The sequence below is a fragment of the Glarea lozoyensis genome (assembly GCF_000409485.1).
Source record: "Glarea lozoyensis ATCC 20868 chromosome Unknown GLAREA18, whole genome shotgun sequence".
NCBI lineage: Eukaryota > Fungi > Ascomycota > Leotiomycetes > Helotiales > Helotiaceae > Glarea > Glarea lozoyensis.
The window spans coordinates 698,931-722,850 of record NW_007360992.1 but is presented as its reverse complement, the minus strand read 5'-3'; the positions used below and the strand labels follow the sequence as shown (position 1 = coordinate 722,850).

Below are 23,920 nucleotides of genomic sequence, written 5' to 3'. Positions count from 1 at the left end.
TCATCTGGATATAAGAAGACTTTACCTGGTTCTCCCCTACGTCGGATGTTCAGTCATTTCGTCGCTGCTCATATTATGACTGGCCTTGCCAGTTGGGTCGATGAAGTACTCTTTAAGACACTCCAACAAGAAAATGATCTGAACGCGGATGTTATTAAACTACTCAGGAAGTACACAAGCAAAATTGGGGATCCTTGCAAACAAACGCAGTGTTTTTTCCATTGCCATGAGCCTACGGAGACATGCCCGCATGCATAATGTTGGACTGAAGGAGCTGGGTTAAAGAAGTGGGATGGGTTATGGATACGACAGCAGAATGTGAATTTTCCGAGATGCGTAACACAGATATATGGAGGCATCATGTATGTATCGTTTGTGTGATATCGTAGATGGAACATCAAGCAAATATTATTTTCGTGAAAATGTACCCTAGTTGGACTATCAGGGGATATGAAACTTTTCAGGCAGCACTAGTGACCCTTCCAGTGTATTGATGCCAGAAACCGATTTTGTGACACACCTTCCCTAAACGATTATATTTACCGTTTTTAATAGAAGCAGGATTTTATACTAATACTCAAAATGATTAGGGGAATACAAACATGGGGCAGAGTAACGTTATTCTACCCGATAGGGTATCCCGTCTGTCTTGCAACACATCGGTGCAACACGGCATTACAGCGACAAATGAACGTGTGGTATACATTAATAAAAGAATGTATATGACTACTCGCTAACGAGTAAGCACCTATCCCTGATTATTGCGCGGGCTAATGTCGCGAGCAATGTAGATCTGACCATAAAGTTCTGTAACATCGACGAAAAGTCTCAACTTGTCCATAAAACTCTTATCAGTGCGAGCTTCCAGTTCACTCAGAGTCGCCCCCAAGCACTGTCTCTCATATCCTGCTATATTCATAAGTACTCGTTTTTGAGATTCCTCGATACAGTGCCAGTTTCCTTGTTCGCTTTCCTCCCGGAAGCCTCTGAACTCCGCAAAATTGATGCTGTTGAAATTTCTTTCCTTTCGATCGCGCGATACAGACCCAAAGTCATTTTGGTGGCGACACATCGCAGCTAGATGATGCGCAGCGTCCTCGAGCAAATATCGCGTTTGTACGCAAAGGAGGTTCCGACTTTCAGGAATGTAGGTCAGGCAGAGAAAAAATACGAAGGAGAAGAGGCAGCTGGTAGTCTCGCCACCTGTTGAGTGAGTCCATCCAAAAAATGTTGCGTCATCTTGCTTCATACCCCACGACTCATCTATTGAACTGGACTCACTCGGTAACTTAGCACTATCTTTCATCTGTTGAACGTGTGAAAGCAAGAATGCTTTTAGTTCTATTTTCAGCCAATTCTGAAGGGAAAGTGGACATGCCAGAACCTTTGGATGTTGCAAGACGTAAATGATAAGCTTGTTGAGAACTGCTGAGACATCTCCAAACGTGCCGTTGAGATACGACCTACAGTCAGCTTCCACGGGCGGAGAGTTCGATGCAGTGCCCAATATATCGTCCCGATGGAGGTGTGATGACACATTGTTCCCTTGAAATAATTGTGTTGCAGGACGACTCTTCTTTCGAGAAGTACCGTTGAAGAGGTCTCTGATGACAAGACCTAATGCATCTAGGTTGTCTTGGAACTTTTCTTGTAGCACGAACTCCATATACCCATCCACCTGATAGTCGAGCATTGATACAACCATCATATCAAATAAGATATCATCTTCGATATTCCTTGATCCGAGGTTCTTGCAGCTGATCCAAGTGATAGGAATATACCGAAGATATTCAGTGTCGGATGCCTTTGATAAAGGAGGGAAGACGATGTCGTGACATCGCTCCAAAAGTGGATATATCCGAAAACTCTCAATAAGTGAGCCTCTCATCATTTCGTCATGTTGACCTGAGAACATTGGAAGTTTTTCGAAGAAGCATTTTAGTTTTGTCATGGACTTTGGTAGTCTGACTGTCGTGATTGTTTCTGAGTATTCGGTAGCTTTGATATTGCAAGCGGCCAGACAGTAAGCCTGCGCGACGTTGCTCAGGGAGTATGAAGTTTTTTCGATCCAAAGATATTCCCCCTGGCTCCATTTGTCTTTACAGGAGAGAAGAAATTGTTTTCCACTTTGGAACACGGCCAAGTCTAGGTTTGGTGATTCGTCTGGCTTGATGAGATTCAACAAAGGTGCCAATGTCAGAATAGCATAAGCTGTGACTTCTCGCTTATCATCCCATGAGCCGTTGGGTTGCTGTGAATCAATAGTTCCCTGGTATATTTGTTGCAGGACGACCAAAATCCTTCTTTTCAATGATGTCGAGAAAATTCCTTTAACCTCTGTCGATTCCACGTGCTTGAGTTTGGTCAGAAGAAGTGACAATGATTGAGCGGCCAACATCATGGGATAATGCTCCGAAGTGTTCTGTGTTATTAGAGTTAATTATGTCAAGACCCATACGACGGACGGAGCGAGGCACTGACCCATTTATCCCGTATTTGACCAGATATCCACATACTTGTTATGAATTGGGTACATTTTTCAATTGAAAGTACATGTTTGGCAATGTCGCCGCTCCTCAGGAGGCAGGCAAGTACGTTGCAATTGGTACTGACACTTGGATTACGTTCTCCATGGTAGGTGGCAAAGGAAGAAGGTTTTTCGAACTCATTAATCATCGCCTCCAACGAAGGACTTTCTCCCAGTAGACTTAGGACAGTGTTCGCTTTGGCGGTGTCATCGGCATCGGGAAGAAAGTTAGAAGCTTTGAAATCAGCGGGGCCAACAATGAATTGGGAAAATCAAGGAGAAGACGTACCGAATCCCGTAAGACCACTTCCGTTTTGCAGTGTCGCTTGCAATGCACTTTTCAAATATCTCAAATCATGGGTAGTGAAAGTTCTTTCGTTGAAATTACCTTCGAATAGGATTGAAAGAACCTTTAAATAGTCAATATTGTACTGGTGTTTTGTTACGGTAACTTACCCAAGCAATCTCAAAAACAGACGTTGGGAAGGCTGAAGGAAAGCCTCCACTACCTTTTTCACTCAGGTAGTACTTCTCAACACCAACTAAGTACTGTTCCGCCTGAGAATCCCATGAACTGGTATGCATGAGGTATGCCGCCGTTGACGATGGTGATCCCAGCATAGATCCTTCAGGTGACCGGTGATGTTTGACCAAGTCGAAATCAAAATTTCCCGTGAATGCTTCCAAAGAATGGATTAAAGTATTTGGTCTGTGACTCGCCAGACCCGGCTTGAGCTTTTGGATTTTTTTAGAAGATAGCAGAAGAAGTTCTTTTCGAGCTGGGAATTCAAATTGAACTCCGTGTTTCTCTAATGAGAGAAGAAGATTGGGAATTAGAACCTCAAATCCAACTCTGTCGGAGCCTTTGATGTCCCAATTTTGGAGCATGTGGTTCAATGATGCTTCAGCTTTGGCACATGAGCTTTTTAGATCAGAATCACCATGATCTAGAGTATGCTGGTGGACTTGGAGTGCTAAAAGGCCTGCTAGTGTATTGATTATGCCATCTAACTCCGAAGAGTTTCCAGACCAGGAGCCGTCAGATAATTGGGTAGCTTTGATAAAGTCGAAAGCTTTTGGGAAGAGGTGTTCATGTTGCTGGGTCTTCTTTTTGTGACCGACGGTGAGCATTGAAACCCATGCTGTATCGTAAACACTTGGAGAAAAAGAACTAAAGCCTTGTTTTGATCGGTTCGCACTTGCTATAAAGCTCACCAGCTCAAGAGCGCAATTTTCCAAAGACAAAGTCATGAGTGCTTAGTGGTGAGTTTATTGCTTCGATATCGAAAAGAATAGCAGACAATCTTCGGTGAGAAAGTCCCAGGGTAACGCCAGAGTACATCTGGGCAAAATAACTGTTACGAACCTGAGGCGTAGTAGACTTTACTGAGTCTCTTGATATAGTGGCACCTCGCACAGGAGGAAAATTACATGTAGACGCAGCGTGACATTAAGGCTACGAAACATCTTCAAATCAAGTTACATTTGCATGACGCCGCTGAGCAATATGATTGTTGGGCGGCTATACACAACAGGAACAGGATTGGGTTTAAGTTGCGATAATTTTGAAAGTCTTGTTGGTTGGTGATCAGTGTTTAGGTGACAACTTTTGCTTTTGCATGCCTAGAGTTGTATTATGATCTCATAGAATCTCATAAAGGGCGAGACTAGTTCTAGAAACACCGACTAAAAGAGTCCTGTGCCGCAGTACATCTGCTCGGCATTGTTGTATGTTGGAATAAGCCACCGGCAGTGTCGTATTGAAGAAATGATCTACAAATGAAGTGCAAGGGGGGTGTTGGTACTAGTAGTACAGCTAGGATAACTCGGAAAATGCGATATGCACGAGGGCGTTTTGGATGGCGCATATTCCTGGGAAAGATAAGGATTTTCAATTGCCAAAAGAGGTACATACGAGGCTTAAGCTTTCTGCGAGACCTATCCCCAACAGACTGAAACAAAAGGCTGTGTCACATCCTCTAACCAATTGTGAGTCATCTATAGATGTGTACCACAAATCAACTTCATAGCCATAATGATCATCTGGTGACTTTCAACTCCCCAGAATACTTACAATTGAGAAACACCGCTATCATGCACACATCACTATCGTGGGCTGACCCCTCGGACTACAGAACAAGCTTCGTACAAGGACTTATTATCAGTGTATTTGCTGCTATATTGTTACCATGTGTGGTAAAGAACAAAAAAAAGGTCGATGCACCTTATGTTGGCTATAGATCATGGTTTGAACCAACATTTTTAGTCCGACTTAGATATCTATTTCGAGCAAAATCACAGTTAGCAGAAGGATATCAGCAGGTGAGGATCTAAATGATTTCGCACAAAAGTTTTTAACATCAATTAGCACAAAGACAAAATATTCGTAGTAAGGCGAAAAGGGATGGACATCGTTGTGCTTTCAAACAAATATCTCAACGAGTGTAGGCTCTATCCGAATTCACGTTTGAGCAGCGTTCAGGCTCAACTATCTGTGAGTATCTTAGAACCGAGAAGCAATAGTTCCAAAACGCTGAGAGAAGATAGAATCTACACGGAAAGTACACTTACATGAAAGGAGTCCTGAAAAACAATCTTCATGTTCGAGTTCTGCAAAATCAACTCACTCCGAATATCCCTACATACCTGGACGGTGCCAAGCAAGAAATCTCATACGCTTTCGTGAATGATTTTTCTGTAATCCGAGGTGAGAGTGATCCGTGATAAAATCGCTGAGATAACCATTGATGACTTTCCAGATTGGACCGATTGCGATATTCAGTTTTTGATTCGTAAAATGGTCTCTCGAATCTCGGGAGCTGTTTTTCTTGGACATCCCCACTGCCGTGACGAGCAATGGCTACGTCTATCAGTGGATTACTCGATCAATGTATTTCAAACTAGTTTTACATTGAAACTATTTCCCTCGGCATTTCACCCGTTGATATCGCGATTAATTCCAGCCCAGCGCCGTCTCAGTCGGAATCTCAAAGACGCGGAAACCATAATTGGGCCTATCGCTGATGAAATTCGCAAGAAGAACGCAGGCCAAACTGCAGACGTGGAAAGAGAGATACCAGGGTCACTCCTGTCCTGGATGGTACACAACTCCGACTTCAAAGTGACGGACAACGGTACTCTCGCAGCAACACAGCTAATATTGACGCTTGCTTCAGTACATACCACTTCAATGGCAGTGTGTAATGCACTTTTTGACATCTGTGCACATCCAGGGACTTTGAGACCTCTCCTCGATGAGATAATGCAAGTGCTTGATGGAAAGGATCCCGAGCAGCTTTGTACCCAAGATCTTTCACAGATGAAGAAGCTCGACTCGTTTTTGTTGGAATCTCAACGCTTCAATCCACCAATACTTCGTAAGTCCTTCGACTGAGTCATCTGAGTAGCCGACAGTGCTAAATTCAACCAGTCAGTCCCCAACGGGTGACAATGGAGCCCATCACGCTGAAGGACGGTACCTTCTTACCTAAAGGCACCCAAGTAGCATGGCCTGCAGCAAACATTCTTATGGATCCGAATGTAACATTCGATCCGGAAGCGTTCAACCCGTGGCGATCATTCGAGCAAGGCAACGAAACGTCTCCAGCCAGTACCAACGCATACGGGCATACCAGTGAGAAAAACCTTCTATTTGGACATGGCAGACAGGCATGTCCTGGCAGATTCTTTGCTGTTGCTGAAATTAAGATGATTTTGGCGAGGATGTTGATCGAATATGATTTTCGTTTCTGCAATCAAGGTTGCAGGCCGAAGAGCCTTACAATCGATGAGATGGTCTTTCCTAACCCATTTGCGAAATTGAGTATCAAGAGACGAAATGAGGGAAGATGATGAGCTTGCAAGATTCTATCACCAGCCGCTCTTTGACATTGAGAATAACTTCATTAGATGTGGAATTGATTGGCAGTTTTTCACCATTGATCTGAGAAGGGTGGCAAGATATCGACTTCATAGGTTTCGGTTCAGATTAGCTAAATGTATTCGTTTAATCAGTAAGGTTGCAGTAAAGTTGCAGTAAATTAAACCAGCATGTTGATGCTATCAAATCTCTCTAGTCTTGATCAGAATCTCGAATGGCTGCCTCTCAACAACACTGAATACTCTTTGTTCGTTCCAATGCAACTTTCCACGTGGCGTGTCCGCAACCGCAAGGTCGAATTTCCAGATCAGTTTCGAAAGCATAAGCCGAATCTCCGCTAGTGCAAGGTGTTTTCCTGGACAAGATCGTGGACCGACGCTAAAAACTTGAACCGCCCCGCGGTGATCATCGTGGAAAGGGGAAAGTTCATCTTTCAGCGCAGAATCAAGCCATCTCTCGGGAATAAACTCATCCGGCTTAGCGAAAAGCTTCCCAGATAAAGATATAGCAAGAGGGTGTACATTGACGAAAGTATTTCCCGGGATGTATTGCCCTGCTATACGAACGCCATTGGACGGCACTATTCTAGGGAGGCCAACAGGACTGTCACCAGGTTATTTTCACACGCCTGGCAAATCGAACATGAAACTTACGTGGGGTTGCAAAGACGGAATCCCTCCTGAATAACTGCATTCAAATAGCGTAAGTCCCTTAATTTCAACAGCTTGATATCTTCAAAGCTAGCAAACGCTTTCCTGATGTCTGTAGTCAACAAGTCGAGCTTTGCTGGATTTCGGACCAGATAGTTGGTGATTCCGCTCAGAATACTGACTGTCGTTTCACTTCCCGCTATGATGATGATACTGGAAGTTGCTTGCACCTCTGGGAGTGTCAATCCATTTACGCCTTTGTCATCAATTTTGATGTATGACAGTATATCTGGTCTTGTCATTTCAAGGTTCAATCTGCGATTTACCTTATCAGCAGCTAGTTCCCAATGTTCGCGTTGCTTACGCATAACACTCTTTGGAATGGCTAGGCTCATTAGCCAATTCAAGCCAGGGTAATAACGCAACGAAGCACCCAGCGTTGCTGCTCTAAGAGAGTTAAAAATTAGTGCTATCCAGGGATGAAAGTCCGTCCGATCTAAACAATTGAATGATTCCCCAAACCCGAGGTCGCCAATAAGGTCGAAAGTGGTGAACCCAAACCAACGTACAATATCGACAACATCTGCACCACCTTTTGAAGAGACGGTTTTCTCCAGCTTAGCAATCATGGATGACACATATGTTTGCATGATATCTTCCTGCTCCCGCAAAGCTTTCTCTGAAAGGCCCGGTTCAATTGAACGTCGGAACCTTTGATGATCTTTAGGATCTAAGGCATTCAGAATGGACTTTGGTCTTCCTGGTGCCGGGCTATGCCAGAGTTTGGACTTTGGCAATGCCTCACGGCTGGTCTGATTTGAATATACATCGTGCCATGCTTCCGGACTTGCGATAGAGATCTCATCCGGGGCGATTCGAACAAAGTCTCCGTATTGCTCGTGTATTTGGCGAACATCTCTCGCCAAGTAGCCAGACCATATTGAGAAAACATAGGTGAACCTTGTGGATGCCCAAAGTTTTGGTCCTGGAAACCCTGCTAGTGGATGGAAATAGGTATTGTAAATCAAGATCGTGAAAACATACTGGTTCATGTTAGACAATCCCGATTAAAATAAGTTCAGAAGACTCACGACAACGATTAAGAACATGAACCCCCCCAAAAATGCCAACAGATTTTGACCCATGACGGAGAGAGAGTAGCCCGTAAACAAAACTCTTGTAGTAGTAACAATTAAATCTGACAATCTGATCCTTAATTGTAAACACAAGTGGTGAATTATTTAATCCGCGGGGGCCTCGATAGACTGTGGAACGAAGTCGCAGATATCAAAAGAGTCGCAAGTATGGTAACGTTGACGGCGTAGATTAGCCTAAATGTTGTTGGTTTGTTGGAATGATGAGGCTGTAACACACAAGTACCTCAGTGCTGAAGAATTCGGCCTGCATAAAGCACAGTGATGCAATACCGTTCGTCTCTGTTCATGTGTTGGAAACGAATCCATTTTGATAGGACGCAGCATTTCCAATCCTTATCGTTAACCAACATGTGCAGGTTGTTGGTGTACAATTGACCTACAAGGGCTGATATTGGTCTAATTTCCAACAAGTTACCAGGATCATTTTTGATTGCACGCCCCCTGCCTCGATATTTGAGATCAGCAGTTGGTTGTAGGAAGAGAATTTTGCTTCCCTGGCGCCAATATGCATAGATAGCTCCAATTGCACACCTATCAATGCTAAGCCTTCGGGGAATTCCTACAGATCGAGCCCAAACTCGCGAATTTGAGAACGCGTGCTTTTGATCTGAAACGATCAACTGAATTCGATCACCAGCTTTGAATGAAAATCGAGTAGAAAAATTGGTTGTTAGCGCTGAAGCTGAACAGTAATTGAGTAAAGAACACAAAAATGTACGCTCATTGAGGAGATGATTTCATATGATTACCGGAATCTTTTAACCCCAGAAAAACTGTTGGCCTATCACCGTGATTTGTTTCATGCATGATTGTTGGAATCCAACAACAAAAACACACCTTTAAGTGACACATGGATTCCAGTTATCGCAGAACAACGTCCTTCATGAGTTCATTATTCCAACACTAGGATTCCTGGTATACTACCTTCCTGTTCAAGAGATAATTGTGCATAATGCTAAGATTGTACCAACATCTGTAAAGACACGCCGAGTAAGCGAATTGTCTCGTGGAGGGAAACAAACATCCAAAGGATGAAATTCCGGAAGCAATTACCCTGAAGGATTCGAGTCTGTTGGTTATAGACTTTGTGATACCGTAGATCACCGGCTGCGCGGTTTACTTTCCGACTTATCACTTGAGCGCACAAATATTACATTCAACCAGAAACTTCCGACACATTACATTTTATCTTTCAATTCGCATCTTTAATCAGAGTTGCAGATTTTTCGCCTTTTTACAGTTTATCTACTCAAGATGGGTTCAGCACATTCCGTACCAGCAGACTTTACTCAACCAGCACGAGGTATAACTGTCGCCCTTCTTGTGATTACCAGTATTGGCATCATATGCCGGATCTTATCTCGACGTATTCAACGTGCCAGCCTAGGCCTCGATGATATACTAGTTTACATTGCATTTGTAAATGAACACTCCCTGGTTCATGCTCAGACTAACGAAGGATTTCTAGCTAGCAAATACTGGCCTACTGGCTACTGTACTTCTAGGTATTCTTCAACTTGCTTGACGCCTACTTATTCTTTTTGCATCACAGACACTAACGAATCAACAGAAGCCTCTCATAGGGCCTTCTCTCTCCCCGCACTGCGAAAGAGCACAAGTGAGGAGCAGCTTTATCTAAAAAGGGTCAGTAGTCCAGTTCATTAATCCACAGAATTTCACAGACTTTCAAGAGCATTATAGACTGACAATTGTTTTCAGGTGACTGTTGCTCTTGGCATATTATACGCTGTTTCCCTGCTTTTTACCAAGATCTCTGTTCTTTTTTTGTACCGCCGAATCTTCACCATGAATACACGATGGTTTCGTAACGTTTGGTGGTTTAATCTGCTTTTCCTCTTTCCGGGCTGGACCGTACTGGCATTTACACTTCTCGGTTTGCAGGTAACTCCACAGGGAAGCAAGCTACTCACGAGTAAGCTGAGCATAATAGGCTCGCCATTGGTCGGCGGGTTGAACTCCGTATCCGACCTTCTAGTTCTGAGTATGCCCGTAAGAATGGTTATAAAGCTCAAGATGCCTTTGAGGGAAAGGCTGGGAATATTGTTGTTACTGTGCATGGGATTAGGGTAAGTGCCTATGACATTGATTTATGGGGTCAATGCTAACCCTTTACTCTACAGCGCAACATCAATTTCTATCATGAGAGCCATACGATTTCACATAAAACGCAAAAATCATTGGAATCCTGCATACGGATTATACAATGATGTGGTATTGACTATCGTCGATAGCTCCACTTGTCTGATTTGTGCTTGCTTTACGATTGTCAAGCCTCTGATCAGAAAAGCCAAAGAAGTGTCGATCACAAGTGCTACAAGTCTCCTATCTCTGCGTTCGGCCAATAGCAGCAGAGTAACTGGCACTCAATATGCAGCGAGCGATAACCAGAGTCTAAATCGTAAGCCAAGCAACGACCCACATGGTATATATCGCGTAGACAGGTTCGAGGTTGAGGTTAATAACAGCCAGTTCGATAAAAAGGGTAACAATATTGTCCTCAAGAGCTACATAGTCGGCAAGTAGATGTATATCTAGTTTTGACGCGCACATGCTTCTTTTGATACACTTGTCTCAGCAAGAAACGCTCGTCGTAACTTTTGAGTTCAGTCTAGAATAGTTGCATAATCTGGAATAATAGACTTTTCGCGATTGCTCCTAAACTTTTAGTTGACAGCACACGTCTTGCCAGACGTCCGGACGTCGAGAGAGATTTCGTCGGGCGCGAAGCTGAGTATGGACCGTATTGGAGGTTGAGGACCTGTATGCTGCAAGCGAGATGGCCGCCCCATAGGGAGAGAATGTGATTTTAGGTGAGGCGGGTGGCAGTAGTGTATGAATGGTATAACTGACGTCTTTCTGAGGATAAATCCGCCCTCGTTTCGGACGAAGTACCTTTTCTGGGTCTCAATTTTCTCGAGATCTATGTTCATTATTGATTTTTGTTGCTCAAGCTGAAAAGGGTGTCAATTGTGGATTGCGTAGAAATACCGTCGCTTCACCTTCATAAATGATGTAGGTTCACGCTTGGCGCTCACCTTGTTTCTCCACGATCTTATTTTTTTCCCTACTTAATTTGCGATCTTGCCAGTGTCTCTTCTTCTCTCAAGATTCCCATGAGTACTTACATTTCTTCCGTATTCTCTCCTCGTGCAAACCATTGTTGTCAACTATAAGTCTTGTGGGTATTTGAGGATCACAAGACTGTCACTGTTTGTACTGATTTCTTACCTAGACCTAAGCATCCTTCGATCTATCATTCACCGACTTCAGATCCCTCATCAGAATCGAACGGACCACAAAATGGCCTCGCAAGTCGGGAACCCGTGCAACAAAGATGGATTGACAGACAAGCAAAAGAAAACAAAAGCGCGAATTCCACGAGTATACAACAGCCAGACTCAATTTCAGAACGATCACTGACATCTACATAGTACAGTAGGCACAGAGATGGTTGACATCTTCGTTGGCCCGACCGAGCGACACTACAGAATCCATAAGAAAATACTCTGCGAAAAGATCCCTTATTTTGACAAGATATTTAACAGTGCCTTCGCGGAGGGCTGTGAGAATAAAGCAAAATTCCCAGAGGACAGTCCTACATCCTTTGATGTTTTGCTGGAATAGGTCTACACTGGATCGCTCCGACAACAGTACCCGAGCGTCGGTGTAAAGGAACTGTGGAATGGATGTGATTTTTACTCTCTGGCGGATCGATTGCTTTTACCAGAACTGTGTGATAAAATTATGGATATATGGATCTCGAATCACACTACTAAGAATGCTTTATTAAGCGTAGAGGAAGGAGCTGCAATCTGCACCAAAACACCCGCCGACTCTGGTCCTCGAAAATACTTCTCGCGGTCTCTGCATTACATTATTACAATTGTGCGGGACAGCCATTGCATCTCGAAATCCACGGAAACTTGGTGGCCAACCGAAAATATCCAGAAAGCAATATCCAGAAACACAGATTTGTGTACAGACATCCTCAAGCTGCTTCGCAGTCAAACGCCCGGAACCTTACCTCAAGACCCTCGTACACTCTGCCCCTGCACCTATCATTCAGCAAAAGAGGAGCCGTGCAAACTTTACAAGAAATAATTCAAGTTCAACCGGACTGTCTGAGAGGATCAACAGTGGCTTTCGAATCAACTTCACGAAAAGCCGCCGAGAATGGATACAACACAGAACTTGGGGTGTCGTGAAGGGAGTATGAGTTCTGGGAAGTGGCAAAGATAGTTTGAGTCTGTTGTTGTAAAAGATCAAGGTAGATGAACTTGGGGCGAATGAAGACACCGGAAAAGGAATTCTTGCCGTAGCATTTTCTCTTTGCTATAATCTCAATAAACTAAATCTCCTTTTCCCACAAGGAAGTGTTCTCTCTACAGAAGACTTAGCAGTGTCACTCTGCAACAGACATGTAACTCCTCAATTCCTCTTCTACCTGGAATCCCCATCGAACTTTTTCTGCCATGCTTGAAAAGCCAACTGAACCGCAGACGTGGTACTGGTAGGGAAAATTTGGCACGCGAAATCGAAGAACTCCTTCTCGTGTATTGATAGAATTGACTTAATATTGTTGTGTCATGCTATAATTTTATTTGACATAATTTTCCACTCAACTAAAACAATTGTTACGGAAAGCAGCATCGAATATGCGTACTGTGTTTATGATAGTAAGCGTAGTATCAATCATCAATATACAGACCAAGGTAGGTTGGGTCTGGTGTGTGGGGGAAATGGTATTCAGAGATGACTGCTGTACGCCACACACAACACCAAAAGCGAAATACGACGCATTGTGATTTTGAGATTAATGTGGTCATTATTATCAAAGTTGCTTTAAAACTTATGGTTTGTGGCTAGTGTACTATTACATTCTTTCATAATGCGACATGGCTTGCAGAACACTTTTTACCACTTTTTATATGTTTATTTGTCTGCTCTTCTCGGGTATTGCTTTTCTTGATTTAATGAATGATATCTCGATCTTTATCAAGGTATTTTAATCTCACCTTCACAGAGGCTCTGAGACCAGACCTGATTCGTATTAGTTTCCTTCAACTTTCATCGCCAGATTATAAATATCTGATAGCTTCGACTTCTTCACTTCAATTTTCTTCAATCAGACCACGATCTACTATCATAATTCAATATCCGTTATCGTCTCCTCCCTCGCCTCAGCTTTTCTTTAATAATACTTCGATCTACCACTAGGCTATCGACATCTGACATCTTCATCCACACTTCAGCTCTTCTCAACAACACCACAATCCATCAAGCACGATCTATTCTAACTCTTGCCATAAATCACTTCTGGTAAGTCGATACTGATCCTAGTATCTTTCAATATTACCACTGACCTTGTTGTGTTGTTCTACAGCATCCTCGATTTTTCACCTTCAGCTTTGGCTACTTCCAAATCAACGATCAACGATCATCGATCTCATTATCCTTTCAAGTCCCAAAGTATAGCTTCAGCTCAATCATCTTTAAACACAACAAAAACATTCACATCGTTAAGAAACACGACATGTCACCTCCGACCGACGCCTCGTCAGACATAGATAGCTCAAAGAAGCGCAAGCACCCTCATGATGAGGAATTTCCCAAGTAAGTCCCGACGATTGATGTGGGTTCATGCTTGCCGCTGACAAGTACACACAGAATACTAGGCACCGAAATGCTTAATATTTACGTCGGCAAGGAAAAGCGACACTTCCGAGTTCATAAGAAGATCCTTTGCCAGAAGATTGAATACTTTGATCAAATGTTTAATGGGAAATTTTGCGAAGCTCTGAAAAGCACCGCTAGCTTCCCTGAAAACGACCCTGTCTCTTTCGATGTTTTAATTGAGTGGGTATATTCATGATCGCTCCGCAAACTCACTTACAATGCCGAAGAAGGTTACAACTGGATTCCGTATAGAATGTACTCTGTCGCAGATCAATTGATTCTACGTGATTTGATGAATCAAATTATGGACTTTTGAGTAGCTTGTCAGAAAAAAAACAATACTCTCGTGTCGATTGACAATGGGTGTTATATTTACGACAAGACTTCTGAGGGTTCTGGTCCTCGAAAACATTATAGTAATTGTCAACATTACGTTCTCTCAGCTCTTCGGAAAGCCTACGTTTCTGAAAAATGGAAAACCAAGGACATACTGAAGGCTATGGCTTCGAACGAAGACTTGGGTACCGACGTTTTGAATCTGATCCGGGCTCAGAAACCTGGAACTTCTCCTCAGGACCCTAGAGAGCTCTGTCCATGCACTTATCACATTGGGCAAAGTACACCATGCAGTTCTTGCCAAAATTCCAAAAAGAGCACTTGATTTAGAGCTTCAGGGGACGAATCACCCATAGTCTGCTGAACTTGGTAGCCTTTGCGAACGGCGGAAGGAACAGGAAGGAGAATTTGATCAAGATTAGAAAGACAAATTGGTATATCTGGCCCCCTATGGCACTTTCTGATTGCATTATGGGGTTAGTTTCGTTCAGCGAGAAAAGTTTGGCGATGCGATGACGATGATGGGAGAGCTGAGAAAAGTTATTCGAGATTTTGCAATTTATTTTGAGGACAAGAAAGCGTTTACACACCTGGGAGGAAGCAATTATTTATTGGTGTATGTCATCAAAGAACAATAAACACCAATTTGAATAATTTCAGAAATCCCCTTCTAATTAAGTAATCAATTGTTTCCTGCCTGCCTTCATGTTATGCTCGGGATACAATTATTCGGAATCAGAAGAAAGATAACAAACCTTGGTGACATAGCAATCCAAGTGAGCAGTATCGAAAGAGTGTTTTCATAACTTAAACCGCTGCTTTAGTAGCTTGAACTCTTCTATAGAAAGATAAAAAGAAAAAATCAGGAGCCTGACTCCCGATAGCGAATCTGAAGAGAGTATCGTTTAGATATATCAGAGCTTCGCAGCACCACACATTTCCTACTAGATCAATATGAACCATCTCGAAATATCAGCTTATATCGCCATTCCAACAGCGGTTTGGAGTGAGAGGTCGCCGCCAATACCTGTATGGCTAGCGTTTGCACCGGAGTCCTGCAGCCAACGTCCAATCGGACACTCGGCGTTTGAAACCCTACACGACACCGACTTATCACTTTCTGTTTGTTCACAACTTTATCCCCCTTCACCTTGATTCCTCCGACCTGGGTATTCGTAACTTCGTCAGCCAGTTCGTACTCTTTCCTCTCTGTCTCAGAGTATCTGAGTCCTCTCGTTCTCCGCAAGATCGAGGGGAGTTTCGTTGGCTGTTCGAGGATCTAACTGAGCATTCTGACTTACTTTTCTAACTAAACGACATATTTAGGTTTATTTTTGACATGATTGTCTTTGATAATTTACTAACAGATTCCAGGCGACTTTTTCCTCACACGACCGAATAACATCTGCACAATCTGCTCTCCAGTCGAACGTTCTCTGAAAATGAGTGGTGACCATGGTGGAAAAAGCTCGACCGAGAGCAGTTCGGCTAGTTCTTGGAAATTTCTCGAGTACGCGCTTGTTCCTATCAGTATCATTTTTTATGCGAAGGGCTGATGATTGAATAGTAAATTCGGAACTACTATGGTTGATATCTACATTGGCGAAGAGAAAACCCACTTTAGGGTGCACAAGAGCATTCTTTGTACGAAGATCGAGTACTTTGAAAGGATGTTTAATAGTTCTTTCGCAGAATCAAGCGGTTTTGCATCTTTTCCTGAAGATGACCCGACTTGTTTTGATGTCCTTCTTGAATGGGTTTATTCAGGTTCGCTTCGTAACCTGGCTCCTGGAGACAAAAGTAAACCACGACTTTGGAATCCCTATCAGTTGTTCTCCCTTGTCGACAGAATGATGATTCAAGGTCTCAAAGACGGAATCATGGACGCTTGGATCTCTCACGATAAGGCAGACGATGCTCTCCCCGGAATCCATGATGCGACTGAAATTTATGCCAAAACTCCCGCAGGCTCCGGTCCTAGAAAGTACATGGCCTATGCGCTTCATTACGTCCTCACAGTCATGAGAGAACAGCATGCGAGAACGGACTGGTCTACCGCAGATATTGCAAAAGCTTTGGCATTGAATGAAGACTTGTGCGTCGATGTCTTGGAGCTTATAAGAAGCCAAAGGCCCAACACTTCCCCGAAAAATCCACATCTCCTGTGTCCTTGCACTTTTCACTCCGAAAAACACAGCAAATGTGACCCTGAAATCTTACCCAAGAAGAAGGCAAGGAAATCCGGATTCGGTATGGATTTTTGATCACCCTACGGATCATACTCGTTTCGACAAAAGTGGTCTCAGAGAAAGATGACTGAGCTTTTAGGGGAACCCAGATTGTGAAAAGCAGAATTATACCGAGGGTGTAGAAATATTCCTGTGATCAGAAAGGATTATACTTGCCAAGAAATTTCTTTCATGGGGCTTTTGAAAAGGCGTTCATTTTGGCATTCGTGTGCTAGAAAGCTTCTATGACTGTTTATTTGGATTGAACCAGTCTCGCGGTGGACAAAATAAGTCGACTTCGAATACAGCGTAGGAAGTCTTATTTACTTGAAATAATTAACTGAATATCTATATTTTTCTAAATCAATCCACTAAATAACGATATTTCGTCAACTTGATCGAAGAAATAACGTGTTTCGACTGCCACTTACTTTGTCCACCACGAACCAGTTTCCACGTCGTGCAGCAACATTGGGCATTACGTAGTAAGCCTAGCTCTAGTTGCGGAGATGAATTCAGATTTGAGTTGGCATGTCCAATCTTTTGAATGAGGAGTGGAACGAAAAAAAAGATTGGGATATCAGCTCGGTATTCACTACTGGTTAATAAAACTCGGTTTCAGTGTTTCAGTATGACATCAGCATAGGTTCATGTACACAGAAGTAATGTTGGTTACCTTTTCTATCTATTTATTATCCCATTCTCTTGACGGTATCCAATAGCAGTCTTCTAAACCCGTAAAAATGAAGATTTTCGCTGATGTTAGAGATGAATAACCTAATCTCTTCTTATTTCAGTAGCAGGCGCTACAGAATTTCACATCATTCACTCACCTGTAATTTTCGCAGTCAACATTCTTCAACTCACGTCTCATTTCCTCGCATCAAAACCATGCCAACTTCACAATAACACCAGGACCGAAACGCATCCCCATCCGCAACAATGTACTCCGAGACAGATCCGCATGATGAGAACACCTCCACCAAAGCACCACAAACAAATCCCATAAACTTCAGCACGTAAGCTCCCATGTCCATGTAACCCAAGCCTGTCTAACAACACCAGTAAATTCGGCAACGACCTAGTCCAAATCATCGTCGGAAAAGAAGAGCGGCTCTTCACCATCCACAAAACCCTCCTCTGCAACAAAATTCCCTACTTCTCCGCGCTCTTCAACGGTTCATTTGCCGAAGCCGCCGAAAAGAAAGCCTGTTTCCCAGATGACGAACCGGGATCATACGATGTATTATTCCACTGGGTGTACACCGGAGTCCTCCCTCCCTTGACGTCCGACAATCTCTCCGCGCCTAAGCATGCCTGGAATCCGGTGGCCGTCTTCAGTCTCGCAGACCGAATGATAATCCCCGAACTCATGGATTCAGTGATGGATGCGTGGATCCTGGGGGATGCAGTTCGATGCGAATACCCAGGACTCGAATTGACCGAGGAGATATACGACACCACGCCTGAGGGTTCCGCGTCGAGAAAATATCTAATGATGAGTGTGTTTCACATGCTGATGTATCATCGAAGCGATGAAGGGATGTATAGTACGGAAGCGATTCAGGATGCTTTTCATGAGAATAAAGAGTTCTGTGGTGATGTCCTTACACTTTTGCGAAACGAGACAAAAATCCGGCCGACGGATCCGAGGGGTATTTGTGCGTATAATTTTCATGTTGGTGGCGTGGCTCGGTGTGGGAAGTGTAATGCTTCGGTAAGGGAAATGGGCGAGGTTGTTGGGGGGCAGAATGTGTCTGGTAAGGTTTCGAGTGAGTATGTGTTCAAGGATTATACGATCTGAGTATCTGAATGGAAAGCTGGGTGTGGTTGAGGAGGGAAAGATTTTGAGTGGTTAGGGAGCGATAGCATCAAAATGCCATCCTTAGCGATATATGAATTTGTATATCTTGATATCTATTGTACGACCTGTATTTTATGCGGTCGTGTAATTTCAGATACAAGTCTTTGTTAGATAGCAAGGAAGTTGTCAGTTTAATTCTAAAATGACCATTTGTCTTCCATTTACCACGGGATTCTGTTAACCTAATCACTTGCGGTCCCTGGATTTGGCTTACTTGCCTTCTTCTTCCTATCCTCCACCACTATACAAGAATTGTTCTTACCTGCGCTCATACTCTTACTCCACTGTGATCTCTACACTACTTTTTCCCATCTCATTCCATTCACAGTGTCTTTGCTTTCTCTCCATAGAACTAGGTAGTCGATCGACCTATAACAGATATGTCCAACACAAATTCGCAATATAATTATCCAACGTTGTTTCCCACAAACATATAAACTCTAATACCCTTTCAATATAACCTTCCCTAATAATCCTCGGATATCAATCTACCGAAAACAGCCCCTTTCGCACCCTCTGCTTACCGAAACAAAAGAACATCCGCCATCTATTCACCCCACAACCTCGTTTGAGACAACTTCTTATCAGTGGTCCCGACAAGAAGCGGGCCGAATACAGATCTATAGTCCATCTTTGGACAGCCGTTCTCCTTCCCATCATCGACACCTTCGCTTCAAAACCCAGAAGTGTTTCAACCACGTCTTCGCTCCAGGAAGAGCAGAACGACATTACTCAGTCCTAAAACACATACTAAACTCCTCCATATCTTCGCTCGATCTAGGGTCTAAAGACATTGCTCAGCACGATCTCGCTCCTGGTAGAGCAGCACAACACCTCCCTCAACATCATCCACTTTCCCATTTCACACCCAAAATGACAAAAATATTCTCCAAGAAAAAAAGCAGCACATCGCCGCTCAACGAGCGCGATAGACCCAAGCCCTCATGGTGGACACGAGCACTATCCAGTCCGGCGCCAGATACCGCGTCGTCGCAGGGTTCGATCTCGAGGGATTCGACGTTTACGGCTGCGAGTTCGGTGTCGACGGGGCCGAGAGGGAGTCGGGTTTGGGGTGATGAGGAGAAGGATGTTTTGATGGGGGATGGGGATGGAGAGGAGGAGGAGGGGTTTAGTGGGTTAGTATTATGACTTCCGCGGACGCGACATGCCCATCTATTCCAGAAAACAAAAGAGAAGGTGCAAGCTAACCCACCCCCAGAAAACTCGGCAACGAAATAGTAAAAATCTACGCCGGTCCCTCATCCCACCTAATCATCGTCCACCACGCCATCCTCTGCGCCAAAATCCCCTTATTCGTCGACGTATTCGCCAAATGGGAAGGCGGCGCAGACCCCTACATGATGTTCCCACACGACGATGCGACTGCCTTTGAGGTGCTCATCGAATGGGTATACACTGGTCGACTCCGTCCAATTCATGCCGTCCCGTCTTCCCCGTCCCAAAAACTGGCGTGGGATCCGCTGGCGTTGTATTTACTGGCGAGTAAATTCCTCCTCCCGGTTCTGCAGGATAAGATAATGGATATCTGGGTCCTCCAACTCAGCAAGCGCACCCCGAGTCCGGACCAAGCTCGTCTCGTGTACGCGCAAACGCCGCCTGATTCACCACCCAGACGCCTTCTAGCGCAGTGTGTAGCCGGCATTATCGTATCTCAGCATAGACTAAAACTGGAGGACGTGCAGGCGGGCTGGAGTATTGGTGATAGCACGGCGTTGATTGGGGATGAGCCGGACTTACTGAACGATGTGTTGGCGGTGCTGAAGACGTATCCGGTTGATGTTGATAAAGGGGTGTTTGGGGTTCCCGGGTGTTATTTTCATGGGCATGCGGAGGGAGCGTGTTATAAGAGGAAATTGTTGGATACGAAGACGGTTTCGGAAGCGGGGTCTTCGAGGGGACATAGTTCGTCTTTTGGGTCGGGGAAGGAGAGGGTTGTTGCTAGTCCGAGGGGTTGGTCGGTTGGTAAGATTTCTGGGGGTTTGTGAGTGGTGTGTGCATCTATGAGTGGAGTTCTGACGGGCGTGACGAATTGCGTAATGATATCTTGGTTCACGGTTCTTAGATTGGAGCCTCGAATGATCTTGCATGGATTTTTAAACTGATGAGATTCGGAGAAGTTTCTCCCTGGTGTGTAGTCTTTGGAGAAGCGATTAGCGTCAAGTCATGGAACTGTCGTTGTTGGCGAAGCGTATTTCTGGAGACATCGGCTGGAGTAAAACGTATTAGCAGAACGAAGCATGAAAATAGGCTGGAAAGATATTTCAGATATCTTTTCAAGGGAAAATGACCATCTTAACTTATCTTCACTTGTTGATTGAGAAAAATTGAAGTCCAGGTTTGCTGCCGAGCTGTTTCGGTTTTAGGTGACCATCTGTGAGAGGAAAATGCAGAAAACTGATCAGTCAGCGTATGGGAACTCCGGCCTGTTTTTGGTCATTAGCCAGCATGGCCCAGCAACGAAAAATGGATATTTATTAAAGTGATACATCCAAAAGAAATGTTTTCATGTTCACTACGACGAATTGGCATGATGCCCCCGAGACTTGCATATACTTTACCTGAAGCACACCTGCATCTAATTTCTCATCATGCCTGGAAGCGTAAAGCCAGTCTATTTTAAAGCGCCAGCCAAGAGACCCTCCAATAACCATACGGTAGAAGGCCGATAGGATATACTCGTCCCCTTCAGGATTAGCTTTCCTCGCTTAAGCGGGAAAGGAGTAAGACGTTTAAATAAACCACCCCCATATAAGATATTCTTCCTCTATTCAAAAAGATTTAATAATTAGAATTTTTGAATTCAAAACTGTATTCTTCATGAAAAAATACCACTTACATTGTTCATTCTTCTATGGGTCTTTTCTGGAGTTCCTATCAAGCAATCGAGCAAGGGTCCAGACCCATCCATACCAAAAGCATGACCACACCGTCGTACGAATCTCACCACGACAAGAAATCGATTTCAAATCAACTACCACATTAGCTACCTATCTCGTAAAATCTCACTCTTCTCCTCATCCACAATCTAACACAACAATAGTTGAACCACCAAATGAAAGTCACAACGTCTACAGTAGCTCAGGGCCCCTCCCACGTGACACCCCACATACGACCCCTAAGTCCCGCCCAAGAAACTTTCCTTCGTATCAGGATGACGAAACCATCTAGATTTCCAACCCAACACCGGCACCCCACAGACAAGAAAGGCTCCCACACTTAGTAAGTGCTTGGTGAGCATACACCGCTTACGAAGAATAAGTCTACTCTATCCATTGGCCGATACCTCGACAATATGTGGGGCGTAGGATCTAGCTACGAAGCATGTTGGATATGGGCTTTCTCCGAGATATTCAACGGTATAGCATATCTATGGTATTGAATAGGATATAGCAAAGGAGATTGACGGGACGGATATCAATTGGTGAGGCGCGATTGAGCGATTGGTTAGGACAGCAATTGGAATTGAAGGACGACAATCAACATCAAATGCACATCCCCCTTTGGCTCTTCCTAGCCTCCATTTTTCTAGCATTTTCCATCCAGGACATGGCGAGTTTCCTGCGTGCTAGCGCGCGAAACCTAGGGTCCACTCGCGTGGGAGGAGGGGATATAAGAAGCTCTCTTTCTTTCCCCTTCAAATCCGTCTGCAACCCCTCCAAACACACCACACACAACATCCACACAACCCCAAAAATGGCCTCAACAAAAGCATTCATGGACGCCGTCCGCGTCCGCCGCTCCATCTACCCTCTCAGCAAGGATATCCCCATCCCCGTCTCCCGCGTCCAGGAACTCATCAAAGAAACACTCCTCCACGTCCCCTCGTCCTTCAACTCGCAGACCACGCGCGTGCTCCTCCTCGTCGGCGCCGAGCACGAGAAATTATGGGAGATTACCAAGAGCATCTTGAAGCCTATCGTGCCTGCAGACGCGTGGGCGGCGACGGAGGGGAAGATGGATATGTTTAAGGCGGCTGCTGGAACGGTATGCAAACCCCCCTCCTCAAATTATATCTTGAATTCGTGACTGACGTTGATTATGTAGGCCCTCTTCTTCGAATCCCGCAAAGGCGTATCAGAAATGCAAGCCAAATTCTCCGCCTACGCGGACAAATTCCCCGGCTGGGCAACCCAATCCGACGGCATGCACCAGTACGTGTTATGGACGGCGCTCGCGAACGAGGGACTCGGATGTAACTTGCAGCATTACAATCCCTTGATCGATCAGAAGGTTACGGAGACGTGGGGCGTGGATAAGGATTGGGAGTTGAATAGTCAGTTGGTGTTTGGGAAGCCCGGGGGTGAGGCGGGGGAGAAGAGCTTTATGGAGGTTGAGGGGGAGAGGTTTAGGACGTTTGGTGCGTAGGGAGGGAAGAGGATAGAAAGGGATTAGAGGTAGAATGCCGAGTAGATGAATTCAAGCGCTGAATTAGATTACGTTGTTGTCTACGTACCCGAAAAACTGCGCTGAGCCTAAAAAGTCAATGCCACCAAACCATCCCATCATCGAAAATCAAAACACCGATTCTACCCGCGCACGCTGTTCTTCCCGTAGGAAATGAAAACCGGAAATTGTTTGACCTATACACCAAATTCCTCGATAGTAGAGTAGGTAGATTCTATCAAAGTAGGGTATGTAATACCACATACAAACAACCCCTCCAAGATCACTCAAACGATAATCTCCCATCTCCATTCCCTTAACACCGCCAGAAACCACCTTAAAAAAAACCTCAAAATCACACATCCCACTACCACCTCATCCCACAACGCACCCTCATGCCACACACCACCCTCGCTTCCTAACCCTCCATCCACATCCCCTAACCCAATCCAACAAACACATCACACTCCAAAAGGCGTACGATAACCCTTCGAGAAAAAAAAGCCCCCTAGTACACCTTCATAATCACAATCACAATCCAAACCCCCAAGTCCCTAGTCGTATCCCCGAAAAAGAAAAAGAAAAGAAAAAAAGAAAGTGTAATCCACTGATTTTCTATATCTACAATATATCGCCAAGTTCCATCCATACTTTCCGGCATACGGACCGGGGGGAGGGGGGTTCAACTCGGCTGGTCAGACGGGGGTGGATGTTCCTAGATTTGAGGAATCAAGTGACTAAAGAAAAGAGACTGGTATGTGAAATGAGTCCTTTTGAATATATACGCGTATACATAATTAACCTCCCACGCATCTTACCTACCGATATAAAATACACCACCCTCCTCCCATAAATCCTCCCTCCTCCCATAAATCCCAGCAACAAAGCAAACTAGAGGACGTACGAGTAGAAAATGAAAGAAGCGTATATTACCCATCACTCTCCATCTCATAACGTTCACGTACAAGAAAGTATATTTTATATATTTATCTTATTTGAACCACCTATTTACCCTCCTCCCTCTACACCAAACATCAAACATCTCTATATACAACACCCTTTCCCAACCCCATCTCCCACCCCCCCTTCTTCTCCCAACATAAACCTTCTCATCTCATCTAAAGCGTCCTGGGTATGCGCCAAAAGTCCATCTATATAATCGCGCGAAACCACGAAT

General features: G+C 44.3%; 8 protein-coding genes across 8 annotated transcripts; 6 read left to right on the top strand and 2 right to left on the bottom strand.

The window, feature by feature from the left end:
* Nucleotides 1–748: 748 nt before the first annotated feature.
* On the bottom strand, nt 749–3,658 carry GLAREA_12472 (Terpenoid cyclase/Protein prenyltransferase; the record flags this gene model as incomplete). The annotated part of the gene is made up of 4 exons (XM_008083254.1): nt 749–2,422; nt 2,482–2,762; nt 2,817–2,937; nt 2,984–3,658. The coding sequence occupies 4 exons, from the start codon at nt 3,656–3,658 to the stop codon at nt 749–751; spliced, it is 2,751 nt and encodes a 916-aa protein (XP_008081445.1).
* A 1,666-nt stretch (nt 3,659–5,324) lies between these two features.
* GLAREA_12471 (Cytochrome P450) lies at nt 5,325–6,379 on the top strand (the record flags this gene model as incomplete). Its single annotated transcript, XM_008083253.1, has 2 exons — nt 5,325–5,904; nt 5,958–6,379. The coding sequence occupies 2 exons, from the start codon at nt 5,325–5,327 to the stop codon at nt 6,377–6,379; spliced, it is 1,002 nt and encodes a 333-aa protein (XP_008081444.1).
* A 210-nt stretch (nt 6,380–6,589) lies between these two features.
* On the bottom strand, nt 6,590–8,202 carry GLAREA_12470 (Cytochrome P450; the record flags this gene model as incomplete). Its single annotated transcript, XM_008083252.1, has 5 exons — nt 6,590–7,010; nt 7,061–7,372; nt 7,422–7,504; nt 7,627–8,100; nt 8,149–8,202. The coding sequence occupies 5 exons, from the start codon at nt 8,200–8,202 to the stop codon at nt 6,590–6,592; spliced, it is 1,344 nt and encodes a 447-aa protein (XP_008081443.1).
* A 1,266-nt stretch (nt 8,203–9,468) lies between these two features.
* On the top strand, nt 9,469–10,758 carry GLAREA_12469 (uncharacterized protein; the record flags this gene model as incomplete). The annotated part of the gene is made up of 4 exons (XM_008083251.1): nt 9,469–9,709; nt 9,767–9,858; nt 9,934–10,301; nt 10,356–10,758. The coding sequence occupies 4 exons, from the start codon at nt 9,469–9,471 to the stop codon at nt 10,756–10,758; spliced, it is 1,104 nt and encodes a 367-aa protein (XP_008081442.1).
* A 3,010-nt stretch (nt 10,759–13,768) lies between these two features.
* GLAREA_12468 (POZ) lies at nt 13,769–16,511 on the top strand (the record flags this gene model as incomplete). The annotated part of the gene is made up of 5 exons (XM_008083250.1): nt 13,769–13,848; nt 13,903–14,091; nt 14,329–14,540; nt 15,622–15,757; nt 15,815–16,511. The coding sequence occupies 5 exons, from the start codon at nt 13,769–13,771 to the stop codon at nt 16,509–16,511; spliced, it is 1,314 nt and encodes a 437-aa protein (XP_008081441.1).
* A 906-nt stretch (nt 16,512–17,417) lies between these two features.
* Nucleotides 17,418–18,279, top strand: GLAREA_12467 (POZ; the record flags this gene model as incomplete). Its single annotated transcript, XM_008083249.1, has 2 exons — nt 17,418–17,494; nt 17,541–18,279. The coding sequence occupies 2 exons, from the start codon at nt 17,418–17,420 to the stop codon at nt 18,277–18,279; spliced, it is 816 nt and encodes a 271-aa protein (XP_008081440.1).
* A 933-nt stretch (nt 18,280–19,212) lies between these two features.
* GLAREA_12466 (uncharacterized protein) lies at nt 19,213–20,345 on the top strand (the record flags this gene model as incomplete). The annotated part of the gene is made up of 2 exons (XM_008083248.1): nt 19,213–19,475; nt 19,559–20,345. 2 exons carry the CDS (start codon nt 19,213–19,215, stop codon nt 20,343–20,345), a joined length of 1,050 nt encoding a protein of 349 aa, XP_008081439.1.
* Nucleotides 20,346–22,053: 1,708 nt separating this feature from the next.
* Nucleotides 22,054–22,725, top strand: GLAREA_12465 (FMN-dependent nitroreductase-like protein; the record flags this gene model as incomplete). The annotated part of the gene is made up of 2 exons (XM_008083247.1): nt 22,054–22,344; nt 22,405–22,725. 2 exons carry the CDS (start codon nt 22,054–22,056, stop codon nt 22,723–22,725), a joined length of 612 nt encoding a protein of 203 aa, XP_008081438.1.
* Nucleotides 22,726–23,920: the final 1,195 nt, after the last annotated feature.